This window comes from Trachymyrmex septentrionalis, unplaced genomic scaffold (assembly GCF_001594115.1).
Source record: "Trachymyrmex septentrionalis isolate Tsep2-gDNA-1 unplaced genomic scaffold, Tsep1.0 scaffold190, whole genome shotgun sequence".
NCBI classification, from domain to species: domain Eukaryota; kingdom Metazoa; phylum Arthropoda; class Insecta; order Hymenoptera; family Formicidae; genus Trachymyrmex; species Trachymyrmex septentrionalis.
The window spans coordinates 1061728-1081486 of record NW_017305072.1 but is presented as its reverse complement, the minus strand read 5'-3'; the positions used below and the strand labels follow the sequence as shown (position 1 = coordinate 1081486).

The window sequence follows — 19759 nt, the reverse complement described above, 5'->3', positions numbered from 1 at the left end:
ACACGCGCGCGCGCGCGCGCGCGCGTGTGTGTGTGTGTGTATGTGTGCGCGTGTGTGTGTTAAATAATATACGCTCCATTTATATAAATTTTAAAAGACAATTCTCGATAGACAAAGATTTTTATTTCTGTGATTATTAGTCACGCCTTTTACTCTTTTATGAAGAAAAGAGCATAATTGAATGAATAATTTACTTTTCTTGGAGTCATTATCTACTTTTACTATAACTTCAAGTTGCATTATTTAAAAAATTGAATGAAGTTATGATTACATTATCTCTTTTTATAATACATATTTGACTACGTATATTCTCTAAAGTCTTTCGAGTGGAATCTCCACTCTAAAGAGTGAAATTTGAGCCGGTCTTGAAAAAGGACGGCTCGATTTTCAATCTTTAAGAGTTTACTTTCCAGAGTGTAATAATTCACAATGGGCGGGTATTCATAGTCCGTTTTTATTTCAAGACTGTTTTAAGTAATGTCTTGAAACGCTAATAGGGCCCTCTGATTGGTTCGTAACTTACTTCTTAAGACTGTACTTAAGACGATCTCGAATATATAAGATCTGACTATGAGAATCTGACTATATCGGTCTATAAAAGTTTCAGAGAGTATAAAAGCAATTTCAATTTACACATTTATTATTTTCGGTATTATATTAGCCGAAATAGGATAATATTCCAATAACATTTGCGATAAGGTTTTTTTATTATACTCTTTCGGTATTTTCTAAAATCCAGATCGAGACGTTTAAGCAGGCCACGTTCGCTGACGAATTTAGTCTGGGAGCTACGAGGTGGAAGCGGCCTCGGCTGCACGAGACCTGAGACTCCGCCGCCCGCCACGACTGCACCGCTGCCACCGACTAAATGTGGGCCTCGTCTGGCTGTCACTGTCGTGGCACCGCGACGTGTCGGCACGCTCTACCTCTAACTCGTAAGTGGCAATTTTTTTTTAAAGCCTTTTTACACGCATTATTAATTTTTTAATTAATAAACTTCACGGGGAAATTTAATATCGTAATCGCGCAAACTTTTTCGTGATAAGATAAGTACGTAAGAGAGAGAGAGAGAGAGAGAGAGAGCAATTTATAAAATTGAAATTGTGAGTATGCTTTTGCGAAAAAAATACATCGCACAACTAATTATAAGAACAATTTCCGCTTTTGAGAAAAATCGTGACCAGTTTCTGCTCTCGAATTGAAACATTGCGTGCACGGTTGTTTTCTGTACGTCCTTTGCGCACAATCTTCGTTTCCCGTATTTCAGTCAGATGATATGCCATCGAGCGAGCGGTAAGACTATTTGTTGAACGGACATGCACGTCGCAATTAGTTTTATTGAGGGAACACCGGTTACGATGTAGTTATAACGTACTTTGTCCGGGAAGAAGGATTGAATCGTTAAATTCGTGGGATCGACCCAGGATCTTTTAACGGGGCATTTTACCGGGCGTTATAAAAGACACAGAGCTTTTCCGCTTCCCTGTTGCCATAAGACCTCATTCATTTAATCGTTCTCCCTCTCCGTCTCCGGCATCCGATCATAACGACGTCTAGAAAATGCACCTGTCCACATGGGCGATGCAGGAAGTTCCGCGATTACTGCCAATTATCCACGGAGAAATCCATTCTTAGGCATAATCGATTTGAATGCGATAGAATACGAAGAAGCTCGCAAACGTTCGAATCGGAGTACTTATTATGATTAATAACGTTATAATTGTTTTTTTCGCTCATGCTTTGTTAAAATAGGATTATTAAAGAATACAAAAATCCTATTTATTAAATTAGCATCTATATATCTTATCGCTCAAAGATGCTTTCAGCATGTGTTACGTTTTTGCTAACAATTGTATTTTTTTATATGTAAAATATGGAATTATGACGTGATATACTCTCGCACATGATTTTATTGCACATTTTCACGTAAATGTGCAATAAAATCATGAATTGTCGAAAAATAATTAAAAATGGAAACTATAAGTTTTTTAATTTGACAAATATAATGTAATCGATTGAAATTGAAATTTTGCTAGATATTAAACATTTAGATATATTATGATAATAATAAATATTCTATCAATAAAAAGAAAGGTATATAAACAATATTTTTGTAAAAATTAAATACAAATCTTTGATTAAGACATTTGAAAAATTTAGAAGAAAAAGAATATCAAGAGTTTTGTTTTTGTTATTAATATATAAATCTAAGGAGATTAGGCTTTGAGTTTCAGTTAAAAAAAAAAAAAAATGTGGTAACAAATTGAATAAATCTAATACGTGCAAACTATATTCATACTTTATTCTTTATATTACGAAATTTCCATTAATGGAGAGTGCGCTGCAACTTTTGAGCGGTAGTGTATATACCTATCAGGATTTAGCTAAAAAATTGATACGTGATTTTTTTGTGTCTGTCTTGAATAATTTTCTAATTCTAATTCTAAACTTCATTTATGGCTGAAAGTAATGCTAGCAAAGTTTTAACATGTAAATTGTCCATTCGACAGCGCGTTATAACAGATTCTTATGTCGTAAACGGGTATCGTCAAGCCGGTTAATATACGGTACCGACAGTATTGCACACGAACGAAGAGTGAGAAGCAGCGAGAAGATAATATCCACGGACGGTCGGCTTGCTCGTTTCTCCGTCCGTTAATCCGCCGATGAGAATCGACAGCGACAGCGAGAGATTGAAAACGTTTCCTCATCACGGGGCCCGGTTTTGCACGTATGCCGGGCGACGACGAGACGCTTACGGGAGGAAGTCGGGAATCACAAAACTTCCTGCTGTATACATCCGCAATCCAGCGCAGGTACCGGTTGGTATTCCCAAGCTGTGGAAATTAGCGAGGTCCGCACGGGTTAATCTGCTGTAGCCTAACTTCTCTCTCTCTCTCTCTCTCTCTCTCTCTCTCTCTCTCTCTCTCTCTCTCTCGCGTGTCGTTTAGTAGCGACTGGGTGCTTCGCCTCGCGAGAAGACGACTCGGTTGGAAGCCGCAAAGAGAGACAGGAGAGAAAGAAGAGATAGTTCAGCGGTGGACAGCCTCCGGGTATATAACGTCATCCTCGCTCGGTGCAGCGCTATAATAGCCCCGGTTCGTTGCGGAGCCACTCCGTGAGCGGAATTAAACAAGACCAGGTTCAACGGCTGGACAAACCGTGGCTTCCGGTCCCACCGCTCATCCTCCATCGCCCACCTTGATCGCGTATTATGAAAATTATGATTGTGCGAACCGTGCGATTTTATCGATTGCCATAGAAAGTGAGGCGGCTTCCGATAACGCAATCGACGACACTCAAGCGTCCGGCAAAACTGATCGCTCGTAATCTAACGACGATCTCAAGTGGCTCGCAGGTGGATCATCGATATTAAATTTTTTTTTTTTGTTATTATTTAAAACACCTCATATCTCAATATTTTTACATTTCGGTATCTTATAGTAAGTTTTGAGTAAAAATTCTGATGTAAAAGTACTCAAATCCGGTTTCATCAGCGCGCGTCTACGCTAACTGCCTCTTTCCACCTCATAACCGTGACTTAAGCAAGGAAGAAGGATTTAGTTATCCACGATTAGCACCAGATACGAAAGTCGAACGAAACTGGACGGCGAAACCGGACTGAGGAAGATGAAGAAAAAGTCATACGTGGGAACTGCGCGACAGTTCCGCAATGGGAGCGTTCAGTTTTTTTCAAGTCATTCATGTTAGATTTCTAAAGCGATATTTATGTACAACGAGATTTTAAGACGTAAGTAAGCTTTTAACCGTAAAAAATTGACCAATTACAATTGAATGTGAAAAGAATAATCGATTATATAATTTTCTACAGCTTAGGACTTAAAGCTTCAGTTTTACGCCTTAAAATCTCATTGCAGTCGTTTTTATACGAAATTCAAATAAAATTCAGATCTCTCGCGAAGCAAGTCTGCGGTTATCGTGATGATGTTAGTTTCGGCAACGCTTTTTCGCGACGTCTCGTCTCGACCGCGACTGTTACGTTCTAAATTACTTGACCGCGTCGACTTGTCACTTGCGGCTATCCGCAGAACCGTCGTCGCGCCATTTTCACGTACGTTTTAATGTCCGGCTATGCTAAACGTCGCGCTGCGAAATTGCCAGGTGTCTCTTCGAGAAACGAGAATGCCTGTCGTTCGGCCACTAATTAATTAACGCGAATCGAAAACACGCTGTTCTCCGTCCCTCTCCCTGTTTATCCTCCTCTACACGACAGTGGTCCCCCGTGGTTCAGGATAAACAGCACACACGTTTACGGTTACCTACGTTAAATTGCGTCGCGGGAAGGAGGAGTCATCGCCGATAATTAGAAAGTAATCGCACCGTGGCTTTTCGCGTGCTCGCTCATCCAGACGGTCCCGGTAGAGAGCGAGAGAGAGAGAGAGAGAGAGAGAGAGAGAGAGAGAGAGAGAGAGAGAGAGAGAGACTATTATCTCGTAAATTGCCGGGTATGTTACACCATCCCGCGCCCCTGAGCCTCGCCTGTGCCCTCGCGACGACGTTGATTAATATCGACAAATTCCTCCACGCATTCGTATGATTATGCCCGTGGCGATATTCCACGGCTATGTTAGTTAACGCTCGTGACGTTACCTCCTGACGTGCGATGACGCGCCGAATATAGTATTATGGCGAAATAAAGATTGCGCGGCGTCGTGCTTATCAAAGACGCGGCGTCTGATAATATGAAATATTTAATACCGATCTAATATTCATCCGGCACCCCGCGTTTCTCGCTCCTTGGCCTGAGCTTCTGGCATTCGTGCGCGAGTACACTGCAACGAGCCGCGCTGTGATCATCTTCGAAATTGCTAGGCAACCCCTACTTCGTGCCGAGACGCAGACCGAGTGTGCTCGCTTGTTAGGATGCTTCGAGAAGCACGATCGCCTCGATCCTGCTTTCAACAAAGACGTCGCGATACGGGTTTCGATGTTCGTGCACGAGTCACAGTAGGCATAGACCGATGTCTGTCGCAGTGAATAAACACAACTGCGAACACTTAGAGACGCAGAGAGAAAAAGGAAATTATATTATTTTAGTCAATGTATACATGAAAAGGACAGTTTTGTTGAAATATCTAAAAATTTAGCTAAATACAAATCTGAAAATAAATTTGCTACCAACCATCAAAATAATTACGTAGGACACTCGAATTGATTGTGTAAAGTGTTAAAACTTTTTGCAGCACTGCTCATCATACTTGAGATTTCTACATAATTATTTTTATGGTCCAACAAAGTTACTTTTAGATCTAAGTAAATTTTTAGATATTTCAGCAAAATCGTTTCCTTTTTTCGTATAAAGATTTTTAGAAAAAAAAAAACTCTTAAAATCTTCTGTATCATAGATTATGTTTTTTTTTTTTCATATTTTAGAAAATCTGTATAGAAAATAAATGTAAACTGATTTAAGCGTTGTAAATTTTTGAGTCCAACATTAAAATGGTGGTCAGATTTAAAATAGGAAACATGTCTGAACATTGAGACATTTTCGTTTTATACGGGTGCAGTGAAGATTTAACATTCTTATAATTATCAACAAATAGGAAGTAGGCCATTTTGAGTACAGATACCTTACATAATTCGTTTATATTTTAGATATTTTGTATATTTGATACAAAAGAATAAGTGTGCTCAGCGTGCTCGCTGCATTCGCCAAGTTTTTCATCCTCTTCTAACCAAAACCATGCATATTTATCGTATCCCCGGTTACATTGCATGCAAATTACAGACGACGTTCGGCTTCGCGGCCCGACTCTTCGTTATTCCGTTCCATTGTCTGCCTACATCCTCTGTTCCCGGATAAATGCCGTCCCGACGTGGTTCACGTGCGTCGCGCTTGTAGACCCGTCCTGAGTCATCCGACGAATTTTTTCACCCATTTACCGTCTAAAACCATCTACGCATACTCAAGATGATTGCATGTTGAGAAGAGACAAGACGGGACAACGGCAGAATAAAGGAGAGCTCGAAAAAGAATATTAGAAGAAGGCTGCATCGTCAGCCGTTTCATCTTCAGATGAGAACTCTCTCTCTCTCTCTCTCTCTCTCTCTCTCTCTCTCTCTCTCTCACCTGAAACTCACGCCCACGTGAGATGCATGAATGGTTATTATACGGGATATGTCGAATATCCCGCATTGTGCTTCTACATATTCTTGTAAATTCTCTGACTGAAATGTTTTTGTGTTTTTCTCAATAAAAATTTTTGAATCTTTTAATACGCAATTGAAATCACAAGTAGCAAATAGACAGTAAGAGATTTTACTTCATTAATCATTTTGAACAACTGATCGATTTTATATATATATAATATATATAGAAACAAGTTTCACAAATACGCGTAAAAGTACGAGTCTCTCTAACACGTGTAATTTTCCTGTTTCGAGAAAGGCATGACTTGTTTATGAGCTGAGGTCAAAACTCTTCGCCCCAAGGATGCGTGCATCGAAAGTATTAATTGATCGTGAACGTAGTTGTTAATGGAGCCTGGTATCTCCGGTTGTGAGAAAGAAACGAGATGGTGGGTCGATAAATAAGATTAATACTTGCTGCCGCTTTAGCATTTACAAGTTTCTCCTAAAACGTGGAATATTATAATAATTCCTGACACTTTTATTACACTCACGAGATACGTTTGAATGCGGTAAAACTTTCTCATTTCTCGCCACGTATCATTACATGAAACAAAGTTATCTCCTTCCCTTAGTTATTTTAAATGAATGATATTAAATAACATGAATAACTAGAACGGCGTTCATTTAAACTTGGCACTTATGCTTATTTCTACCAATGTAGCCATTAATTTTAATTTCAATCTAATTTACTCTTTTTTTTTTTTAATACTTATTACCAGAAAAGGATAAAAAAATAAGTTAAACTGATTAAACGTTAATGTACATTGGTAAAAATGGGGAATCCATTTCTACCAATTAGATTAACTTTAATCTTAATTGCACTCGCATTTAAAATGTAATGAATTTTGAGATTAGCGTTACGCACTCATTATGTGTTCGCAATGAATGCGAAAGTTTCGAAAGGTATACAATAATTAATGACGACGCAAAAAGCAACAAACGGACTCGTTGCGAGGTCTGCTCTTTAAATTCGCAAGTTTCACTGCGACCAGGGCGACAAACCGCGAGACATGCTCGCGCCTACGACAAAAGGTTTGGGATTACGCAAGAGCACGTCAACACTTTGTTCCCTCCATCGGCGATTTTCTCCGCGAAAGCGAAGCAAATCGATGGCATTGCCGGCGTGCCCCACGCCCACGTATATACCCGCGTGCCTATATATACGTGCGTACGTCGACGGGCAAAGGCGCGCTTCGAAAGGGCACGCTTGCGTCCACGCGTGTAATTTATAATTGGTTTACAGTGGTAGTCGAGCGGAAGCTGAATTGCAAAAGAAAAAAGAAAAGAAAAAAAAAAGAAAGGCTCGAGTATAAAAGTATCGCTGTGTGCGACGAAAATACGGCGACGGAAGAAATGGCATTTTTGGGAGGCACATTTGAAATGAAACAAGAATTCCCATTGATATCCTAATATTAAAAGATAATTGCGATACAATAATTAGTAATAATTTTGATTAATAAATTAAATTTAGATTTTTCCTGTGTAAAGTTGTACCGGTACACGTGCGTACTCTCGGTTATCGGTTAACGTAGCGCGCAGAAGAAAAGTGCTAAGTAGAAACATCGCTATCTAGTCAGCCCGACGTACTCGAATCATTTTCCACTGTTTTTGTTGGTGCAAATTTAATACATGTCTCTCTCTTAACGGTTTTTGTAGCAATATTAATAATTTTATGTATTAATAATCCGTTTATATAGTCACATATATGTATATAATTTATGTGGTAATTAATTAATCCATATATTTTATGAATGTAATAGCTTAGATACAATATATTACGTTTTAAAATAATTTAAAGAATAAGTTATCTGAAATAAATGCAATTAATACATGTAAATGTTAATTTATATAAATTAACTTCGATTAAATCAATCTAGTTTATATTATAGGATTATATATTGCGAGTAGGTATTAATATTCTCGTCGGTCCTTCACTTATAGATTCTTTTCGCTCGTACGCGTACGTATATTTTATCTCCCTTACTCCGAACGGGATTCGCGGCCCTCGAGTGAAACAAATTTTTTCCTCTCGGAGGAAAAAATAAAAAGAAACGCAGCAAGGTAGCCGAGTGTCCGAGCGATAGCATATCTACGCGTACGTAAAATGAGCGAGGATGAGCCCATTGGCTTACGAGGCTCAGTGTATCGCGGCGAACTCGTGCGCGCTTTGTGCGACGAACGCGCGTGTATCGCGCGCGTATACGTACGCTCGTCGGCGAGCGTATTGGTGCCGTGCGAGCGTGTGCGCTCGCGTGTGTGCATAGAAGCGCGTTTGTGCGTGGGCGGAGACCAGTAGCCGGCTTGCCGCACGGCCGGTTGATCGGCCTGTTGGACCGTGACGTGCCAACCACTACCACTTTATTATTACTACTGCACTCCCGCTAGTAGTGCTTTGCGTTAGTGCACTCGCCGTGCACTCCCCGAGAGATCCGCGAGAAAGTCCCCTCGTCTCTCACCACGCGGACGACTCACCGTGAGTAGTAGAGCGTACCGCGTATCCAGATAACGCAAATACGCGCGCGTGTATGCGCGCCGCTCCGCGAACGCGCGCAAGATTGCCCAGGGTTTATTACACTTGCACCGATGAAATTGTGCATGCGCCGTTCGTTACGCATCTATCTCTAGCCAAGTACCATCGGCCGGCCGGCAGGAAAGTGCTCGACATGCTGCTGGAGAAACTGGCGCAGACGAAGCGGAAAGCACGACGCGTAGGAGAATTCATTGAATAGCGTTGAAAATGCACGTAAAAATGAATTTTTGCTTCGGAACGGAGGAGTTTCAATATTTTCTAAGTATCACTGAGATATTGAATACTTACAGATTTTTTCGGACACTCTGGATAAAATGTAAAAACATATGTACATAAAGAGGTACACGTTATATTATGTATGTGCATAAAATTATGTCATTGAAATGAAATACATATGTACACAAATTTTATTATCAATCTTTTGATTAATTTAAAATTCTGAAAAAAGGCTTATTAATATTTTAATGATTAAAAATACTAAAATTTTGTATCAATTCAGAATTTAAATGGACGGATGGAATTGTAATGTAGTTCAGTTGATTCAAAGAGTACGCCTCGATAAGATTCCGCTACGATGATTAATTAGGCGTTAGAATATGATGTGAATGATGTAATATCGTAGCAGATTAATTCCCAAGTACTGATACTTCGTTACGTTCGGACAAATAAATCTATTCGGTACCCTGCGACGGTCGAGGCGAACTAAATTCTTCCGTCGATGTCAATTGCAGCCTGGACCGGTCTTACCAACACGCGCGCAAAGATCTACTCGCACTCAACGAAAGTCTCTTGGCATTTTCCGCCTGCGACTTGGTCGGACGGCTGTCGTGCTCGTCCGACGCGCGTTCGCGTGTACAAATTCCCAGTCGTTTTATTACTTGCGCCATGGAAAATGTGCATGCGCGTTCCGTTAGGCGTCTACCTTGTAAAGCACCACCGGTCGGACAGCCCGGGCCTTGCCGAGTTGACCGCGCGAGAGGCCCGCATAGCCGTCCGACTGAAATTATTTGCAGTGCACGCCGAGGCTGGTACTAATTTATAATACTGCAAACGAGACTTGATAGAATCCATTTGCTCGGAGTAACGCACCGGTACCGTGTACGTCGCGCGCGGGGACGCAATACGGGGGGTTGAAGCGAAACGAGGACGTTGCGGCAAAATATCTTTTTAACTTTAACGCTTCGATATAGTGAGCCTCGATACCTAGTATTTCGATGCGACTCCGCATATCTGTGTGAATCCTACAAAGTTATTTTATGGACGAAAGCGGAATTAATATTACGAAATTACGAGAGCAAACAAAACGGCGATTGCATATGTACGTAAATATGTACAACCGCGTTTAATGAGCGATGGTCACAAGATATGAAAGTGGGCTGTAAGTGACAAAAAAATCTTGGGATAAGATAAATGATGATTACTTATCAGAATTACGGAGGAAGATAATAATCAAAGTTATTACTAATTTCTCATCTTGAAATTTAATTTTCCTCTGATTTCCAGACAAAATTTAATGATTTTTCTTGACAATTTCAGTAATATTTTGAATTTTTTTTATTTTTGCCAACCTGATTTGGAAACCGTCAAATATTTTGTTGAGAAAGCAATTTTTAACACAGTAATTACTTAATGATACTATTGCATTTAATTGTTAAGTGCAAGTTTTAATTTTGTCCCGAAAATTTTGCAAAATTCCGTGAATTTTCCGTGACTTTTCTGATCATTTCATTGATATTTCCTTGATTTTCCTGATTTTCAATTTTGTGTGGCAACCCCCTGATAATAATAACTAAATATTTTAAATAAAGTATACATTTTATAAAAAATAATTTGTGTATCGAAAACGATGTGCGAAAAAATAATTTTGCTGAAAGCTCTGAAATTTTGTTAAATGTAGATCCGAAAATAATGTTGTTCACCCATATCAAAAGCATATCATTGAAAACTAAATAATTGTTGGAAATTAAAATGATCAGCAATGTGCTGCAAACAACTTCAATATTCTAGCAACCAGTTTGAGTTTTTGAACAAAATTATTTTAATGGTCTAACAAAATTATTTGCAGATCTGTATCTAGCAAAATTTTAGATCCTCCAGCAAAATTCGTTTTTTCCCGTGTAACGTTCATAATCTTTTACGGTGCTATCACTGCTCTTGGCGGATGATAAAAATTTCAGATGCAAGCCGCGCGGCGATTCGATAGGAAAGATCCAAAGTCTTTATGCGCGCAGCATAGCTTAGATATTTCAAGCGGAATTTTTGCCACTCTTGTCCTTGCGTAATCGGCCGTAGCGCGGCATGCATCTGGATCGAGCGGCCGTCCAGCGATCGAACATCGATGCGGAACGAGCCCGACTCTCTCGATGTACGTTCTCTCTCTCTTCGCTGCTCGTCTCGTAATACTCTCTCGCGGCGCGATCGGACGTGGTACGGACGCACCAACGTTCGCCCCGCTTTACGATCTAATCTCTTCTTCTACTCTCACCTTCGATCGGCGTGATCGCGTTCGCTCGTTTACAGGACCGGGAGAAGCAATTCGCCCCGTGGTCTTTCGATACACCTTCGCGAGCGAGCGAGCGAGCGAACGCTGGCGATCTCCGTCGACCGGTTTTTCGTCGAAGATGCGGTCGTGTATAAAATCGCGCGAGTCGAGAAGAGGAGGCAGGCGGGCGGCTGCCACCGATCCAGAAGCAGCTGCAACCGGACGGAGCGCAGAACCGCCACGGCCGCCTCCTCTTTCGTTCACCGTACGATACGCCTGCGTATATATACTATATACGAATCGGTCGACTTCATGTTTTACGACCGCCCGTGAAATCGGACCGTGCGGTGTTTGCGATGCGATTGCATCGGCCGGTAGCTCGCGGCTAATCGTACCGCGTTTTTTCCAGAACATTGTAGACGAGCGGAAAGCTCGTTTTTCGAAGCCGCCTGATTAGCGAGAGTCCGTCGCGAAAGTACACGTAATTTACTGAGATTCGTCACTGGTAGAATCTCTAAATAAACTCTATTTCTAATTTATTTTTCTTTTTGTTTTACATTAGATATATATATAATAACTATTTATAATAAATATAATTGCATAATTTTAAAGACGATTAGCTAAACGCTTTTTTGTACAAATTTTTAGAGAACATTCTATTTTAGAGAACAAAAAACGTCTCTCTCAAAGTTTAGTGAAATAACATAAAAATTACGCTGTACAGAATTAATATATCGAGAAATATTTAAAGAGCGTAATCATACTGTTGATGTAAGTAACTTACGCGATTAAAGTAACTTACATAGGAACAACAGATTTGCTTCTTTTTCTCGAAAACTTTCAGAGTGTACCTCACTCTGAAGAGTGACATCTCATTTTTAGAAATTGAAAATTAAGTTATATTGTACTATTTTTGAAGACTGTAGCTTAATTTTCACTCATTAGGGTGAGATTCTGTTCGAAAAAATTTAGAGAGTTCTTTTCTATTCATTTCTTACATTGATAATACGCTTAATTATAACTCTCGACGAAACGTTTACGACTTCATTACGCCGCGCGAAATAAGTGGTATGGCATCGCGTATTCTGCTGGATCATGAATCGACATTCCTGCTGCGTTCCGTTCGCTGCCGATAAATCACACAGGCTCGGCTTCCGATCTAGATTTTGCAATTTTTTGCGAAAAGCACAGACAGCATCCAGGCATTCACGCTGTTCGGTGATTGCGGCCGCGGAACGGTTTTTCTTTGCGGTGGCAGAAAGATATCATGTCAATTCGTACCCTCAAAGAGCGGCACGGATGACGCGTGCGCATAGATCCACGTCGCGATTAATATCGCAGGAAGTTACAAAATGACTAATCGTTTCGTACAAACGATCGAACTGTCACGACCGTGGCCGCAATCAAGATAGCCGGCCATTAACTATCTTATGACAAAGGTAATGACGCTAATAATTCTTTGCGGAGCTTATACAAGATATTGATCTTACTTCTGTATAACTCTCTCGCCAATAAGAGGCTCTCGAAGGGCATTATCGTGATAGTAACAATGCCAGCCTATAGGTAATTCCGCCAGGATTTGTCCATTCATTCCGCAACGCATTCAGCCTCACGTCAATCCCATATGCGCATTTGATACCAGCAACCAATTCTCCATTGAGCCGCTTAATACCTGCTTTATTAACGTCACCTTTTGCATGACTTTACAACATGTGGCAAAATTACAACATATTATTTTGCTACTATTTAACCTTGAGACTTCCGGCTGCTCAAAATATTCCGTCCACGAAGGAGGTTGGTTAAGCAGTCAAGAATTAGTACTCTCTGAATTTGTGAAATTCAACTGAAAAAGAAAGGAAGTTTGAGCGTTACGTAATTAAAATACCGCGATATTTGCGCGTCAGTTCCGATACCATATACATTGAGTTTATTACGTAAAAAGCTAGATTAGAATTCCACGTTTCATTGATTTTTTTTACTTGAATTTCACTATGAATTTACTTATTACCAGTCAGGAAATAATGTCAATGATTATACACTGCAATTCAGATTTAGAAAGTAGTTCTGTTTTATAAGTTGAGATGTTATTTTTAGGTACCCCTGAAAGCTACTTTCGGCAATGTTCGCCGATTTTCTCATCCGCGAGGTATGTAAAAGTCCATCGGGGGAAAGCCCTTGAGAGTAACGCCGCTACGAAATCGCTCTTGGTGTTCTTGCGAAACGCGCAACGGCGGTTCCACGAAGCGTTCCACAGGCTGGTGGGTGGTCTCCATTCAGAGATGTTTATGGCTATGTCGTAGCGAAGTGGCTGCACGCCACGGAACCCGCGCGAGAGGGCCGCGATCTTCCTCTCTGTGGCGCCCAACGGGTCGAAGACCCTACGTTCGTCAAGTTCACCTGGGGCCCTTCGCTCATATCGACGTAGGCACCCCGGCGACCTCGGGCGTAGTGGACCCCTACGTGAACACGAACCGTGTAGATGTTTACCTCGCCTCCCTCTTTCTCTCGCGGGTATTTGGTTCAAATGATTTATGCCGATTTGCCGTTCGACTGAGTGTGTCGCTCTTTTTCTTTACTTATAGGTAACTCATGTACGTTTCCTTCCGTCGAGTTTTCATTTTACATACGTTTACGTATTGGACTTACTACGTTACGCGGCGATGCCAGGTGTGCTTCTCGTGAAACCTTGATAACGTCCGGCGATATTAATCGATATTCTAATCGGTCAATCGACGCCCCTGGCATCCTTGCACGTAATATCCTCCTCATAACGGGACATCGAGTACTTCTGTTCCTCGATAGCTGACGATCAGCGTCGATAAATCGCCCTGGCGTCGACGAAGTCACGACGGAGCTCGCTCGGAGTCCCGAGATGCGCGATGAGCTCTGAAGCTTTACTAAACAAATATTGATTCTGGCATATCCGATAAAACGTGTAATGCATAATGTATCTATGTATATTAATGTATGTACGCATAATTGTACACCTTAATCATGATTGCAAATTATTACTACGTATCTCAATTTCGAATTGATGACTCCGAACTGAAATAAAACGTCGTGCTTTATATATCTGCGTATAGTAATACATGTCGGCATAACTGTAATTACGATTGCAAATTACTGTATATTAATTTCAAATTAAAGAGCTTACCGCAGAGGTGGACTAATCCAATTTTGTAAAACTGTCTGCCATCACTTTAACCATGAAGTTTTTCGCTTTCACAAAATATCAGCCTGCTGTTTACGTATATGATTATATTACTTAGATTAGTATAAAAAGCTGTAAAAAATAAAATATTGTCACAGAAAAAAGATCATCTTACATTAACAGAGACGAAGTCATCAAATGCCAGATAAAGGACTTTTTAAATAAAATATCATTAAAAAAATGAATTACATTTTGGATCGAACAGACCCGAACGGACCAACAGGATTAATCAAAATTGACAATATCTATCGAGAAATCCCGATAGATATTGTCATAAACAATGAAAATATAAAGCAAGAAGCTTTTAATCTTTATCGCTCTTTAACATATTTACCGCGTCATCGTTGCACTTCACTCAAGCATGAAGTACAATCGTCTTCGGAGTGCTTAAGGCCGCGTAAACGAGAGTGTAACAGAGAGTTCGACGCGAGTAGCTGCATCCGCCGTCTACATTCTCCAAAAGCATCGTACGTACGAATGCCATTTGAATTTCATCCGAACCATTTCGCGGCGGTATTCGCGCTTTAGCGACCGCAAATTTCACTTACGCCCTTCCGCTTCCTCATCACACCCTTGAGAGAAAGAGAAGTTCCTATGAATAATTCACGCCGTACCCGGCCGGCCTACGCCTGCATGTTCCCGTGAATCCCGTATCCGTATTATTACATACCAGAGCAATCTTCGACCGCCACCGGGAAGCCACCGAGTGGATTCTCCGTGCATTATTGACGTTGTCGGAAAGTTTAGTCGCGCTTCACCTTACTGCGCTCGCTGATTTACTCGTAAAACACCGCCAACGAGAAGCTTAAACGCGAGCGATCGACTTCGATACACTTCGCTTCGGATATATACGGCATCAAGCTATTCGCATGGAAACGTACGCCGTAACATCGGTGTTCGCCTATCCGCAAGCTATCTTAAGCAAAATGTTTCCTGAAATTGCAGCTGTCTTCTTTTTTTTTTTATAAGGCACGCTCTTTAAGCGCGTTGTACGATGGTACCAAATTGCGGATGAATAACAAAAAATCATCTGTGATATACTGGGCGTATCCTTAAGTATTCTAAAAGATTTTAAGGAGTGACGTTTTACATTAATTCGAAACGGAAACTTCGTATGTTCGAAACTACATGTCCGGAACTTACAAGATGTCAAAGATGTCTGAAGAAAAAAATGTCGTTTTTTCCGAAAAATTTTGAAAACGACTCGGATTATTTTAATGAAGCTTCACGTGTGTTTCAAGACTATGAAAGTTTCTTCAAAGTAACCTGAGTGGTTTTCGAAATTTTTAGAAAGAACGAAATTTTTTCTTCAATTTTGTAACACCCTGTATCTTTGAAACTAACAAAAAGCCATTTCAGGATATGGCTGTAAGATGTTTTTGTCTTGAATTAATGTGAAGAATCATCCTTTAAACTGTTTTACAATATTTTAAGATTAAGATCAGCCTGTATATCTAGAGAAAAACACGTGCCTTGAGAAAAACATTTTAAATCACTTCAAATTGATTGCCAAATCGCTTTTGCTGCTTCGAGATTTAAAATTATTTCGATTATTGAGCGACAATCGTTCATTAATCAAGCGGGGCATGTGTAAACATAAAATCCTCGTTCTCAATTCGTGATAATTATGCTTGGACAAACTTGTCTAATTTATATGCTAACTACAGACGAGCGTGTCATAAAAACTAATTGACAAGCGAGCGGTAATTTATTATCTCGTCGCATTTCGAGAGACTCATTTCGTCCAAGTATGATTTGCCAAACGTGATGACGGCAGTGTTCTACGGTGAAGCACGCCAGTGATGAAATTATCATCACGAATTTCGATCTCATTAGGCCGGTCGACCAGATATATGGCAGGCGTCAAAGTTTTTCGGCTCGATTCGTCTGTGACTTCGTCCCTTAAGTAGTGTAATGCTAATTATCACCCTTCTGCAAAAAGACCTCGATTTACTGTCCGACCTTTTTTTCCCACTGCCAGTTACATCCCTCTTTCGACACCGTTTTAAAATCCACTTTTACGACGGACGCTGCCCGGACTATACTGAGAGAAAAATATTTGACTTTTATGGGACTATAATTGCATGGTAAAATAATTATGGTTAGGAACTATTTTTATAGTTATTACTGCTGTAATATTAGTAATAGGAATTATGTTTATAGTTCTACCCAAAAGTATATAATTGGCACCGACTATAAATTATAGTTAAGTTGTGATAATTAATAATTTTTTTTCTCTCAGTGCAGTTTGAGCGTATCCCGTCACACACATATTTCCCTCCTCTCCTAGTGCGTTAATATCATTCGCAATCATGACCTGATGACGTTGACTCGCACGAATATCGCTCTACACTTTTTGCAAATATTTAATAAAATATTATATTTAACCAAATATTTAGTAAATATTATTTTCTATCATAAAGCATAAGCAGGAATTGCATTAAAAAATATTTAATATTCTGAAAAACGTTCTAATATTAACAGGATCTTTTTATTCTTTGATCCTTCTGTAAATTTTATTTATCAAACTCGACAATTTAACTTAAAAGATTGCTAAAGTAAACTGTAATTTTCTATATATAGGACGGCATCTAATTTTTTAAAGTTGTCGCATTTTGTGAATTGGCCGAGCGTATTGTTCTGTTTTGCAACTACTGTCCTTTTTTTTTTTTTTTTTAATGCAAACTCGAAATACAAGTCGGTCGAAAATACAAGCGAGAGTGAGCACGTAAAATTACAGCAAAAACCAATGCAATTGTCCACCCGCGCTTGTCGATCTTCGTGGTGCAGGAAGAATTCGACCGCGGCCGATGCCGTTATTTCATGGAATGCGTACGCGCCAGTCGGGGGACTTCGTGCATGCGTTGCTGGAATACCTTGGTGCGCGTGTAGTGATTCGTCGTGCAACCGGTAGCGGCCCTTCGGACCTTGAAGCATTTCGTAATAACTGAAACTGTACATGCGCTCCCCTGACTAGTTCTGACTAGTCTTTCGAAATAAATCTCTTTAATTACGACAACTCGCACAGTCAGATTAGACAATTTACCGTAATAAAATCAACCATCGTAATAAAATCTAATTAGGAAAAATTTATCTTTGTTAAAACGCATCGCGTGAATGATGGTACTCTATGATCGGTATAACATTCTTTTTTCAATAAAATGTTTGAAATTTGGCGTCCAAATTCTTTAATTATCCGCCACTGCAACAGCAGTATATTAGATGGGGGAAAAATTTCTGAGCTAATAAATGCCGACGTGTCTTCCAGTTGGATACATAGGCGTGTATCGGCGATTCGACGGGCTTATCAATCATCCGTCGTTCATGCACCAGCGAGGCTTTGCAAGAACCTTGCTGGAGGAGGACCTATTGACGCGTATAAGTATAGAGAGAAACATATAAAATGCACGGGTTATTGTCGCCGGGCCTCTTGCCGACAGCTGCTCATTAGTTGTTGCCAGCCGCGTACGGAGGTGAACCAGTCGAACCGACATACACGAACGCTTATATGTATGAACACATATGCAAATACATATGCAAACGTGTTGCAGCGTATACGAGACATACGTCTAAATATCTATGTGGCGCATGTGTAAGTTATATATATTTTTATGGCACGCGGAATGTATTATAAACGTAGATATTGTTCGTGATTTTCCAATCATTTCCGAGCTGAAACTCGTTCTTTAAGTTCTCAGCTGTTTTTCGAATTTTTTGTATATATTATTAGTATAAAATGCGGTTGAAATCTGTGTGAATATTTGCATAAAAATGTTGTCTCAAAAAATTTTTTTCCTTCCAAAAGAACATTGAGAAAAATACCTGATTATGAAAATGGGCAAACCAGATTCAGATTATACCAATTAGAATTCCGGTTATCTCAACTAGAATTTAGTAGATTCAACCAGAAAATTCTGATTCGTTCATTTTTAATCAGAATTTAAACAAGAGGATACATTCTTAAATATATATATATATATATTTATGCGAGCCTCCTGCGCATTATTTCTCGAAGCATATGACAAAGTCTAAAAGCATCGCCCGCCTCTTCAAGGTATACGCTGTATGGAGCGTACGTGCAGGCACATGCATTTGCACTTGTGTAAGTAGTAAGGTGTGCATACGCACAGGAACGCACGCGTGCGCTTTGTCGGGGCAGCGTGGCCGAGAGAGCAAGTACCGAGTCAAGAAAGGCAAGCAAAGGCAAAGTAAAGGGACAAACCACGCCTTACGCCGCCTTGGCAGTGGAGAGAATTCGCCTTCGCCTCCGTTTCTCCGTCTCACCTCTCGCCTCCGGCATAACTAATATATCGGCGGCTACCTTCCTCTCCTCCGCGCCTCTCGCTCGCGGAGCCCGCTCATTCGCATCGATTCGCGATTCGCGTGATCTCTTGCCGGTGTCTGTGAACTATCGAGGAGAGATAGCCAGATGCGCCTCGCGCGTTTTCGCTCGCGAGCGCATCAAGTGCCGATGATACGTCGTTCTTCGTAATGCAGCTTCAGAAATTATACTATGGAACACTCTCTAAATTCTTTTGAAGTGGAATCTCACTTTAAAGAGTGAAAATTAAGCCAGTCTTGAGAAAAAGAGCGACTCCATTTTTTATCTTTAAGAATGAGATTTTTTTTTTTACTCTTTTTACTCTTCAGAGTGAGATCCTCTTGAAAAGTTTTAGAGAACACAGATACTACATGTGCATATAGCTTTAGCAGCTAGATCTTTTTATTGCACCTTTATATTGAGATATATTATATTAAAATATTTATGTTCTGTGTCAAACATAAAAGTTAGCGAAGTCAGAACAGCGATGTTAAAGACGTTGATTATTAATCTTGAATTTACGTAGCAAGTACTGAAATACTATTAAGTAAGATAATTCTTCGTAAACTTTAGATGACAATAATTGATCAAATCTGTCTTAAGCGAAGTATTACTGGGTTACTGGAAAATTTTCCAAGCTAGCAAGCAGGCTAAGCGTAAGACGGTATTTCTTCCTTACGATGCATCGTCGGCACAAAATTAGTTTCGCGGGCAGTGTTCACTTTCTATGTTCGCTCTTGTTAATGATTTATTAGCATTTCATGTGGCTGTTCTCATTACTGTACAATTTATTAACTTTGAAATCAAAATCAGGTCAACAAACAAGTTTGTTCCGTATTAATATTGGTAACGACTATAATAGCGTGATTAAAAAAATTTCCAAATACACATTTTTTAATAGATTTAATTCTTGCAACAAAAAAAATAAAAAAGGCACGTATAATAAAATTAATACGATAAAGTTAACGGACTCGAAGTAGAAAATGTTAATTATTTTAAGGTTTCTAATAATATTATTTAAAAAATTGCCACTTTTAAATTATTCATGCAATCGCATGATTA

The 19759-nt window shown here is 39.9% G+C and overlaps 1 protein-coding gene across 1 annotated transcript in view; it reads left to right on the top strand.

Annotated features, from left to right (window-relative positions):
• Nucleotides 1-19759, top strand: part of LOC108747070 — a 158170-nt gene that overhangs the window by 120427 nt on the left and 17984 nt on the right. The window contains exon 5 of the mRNA XM_018484323.1: nt 740-935. Within this exon, the coding sequence (XP_018339825.1) occupies nt 740-932 (193 nt within the window). The 3' untranslated portion in view covers nt 933-935. The remainder of the gene's footprint in view (nt 1-739; nt 936-19759) is intronic.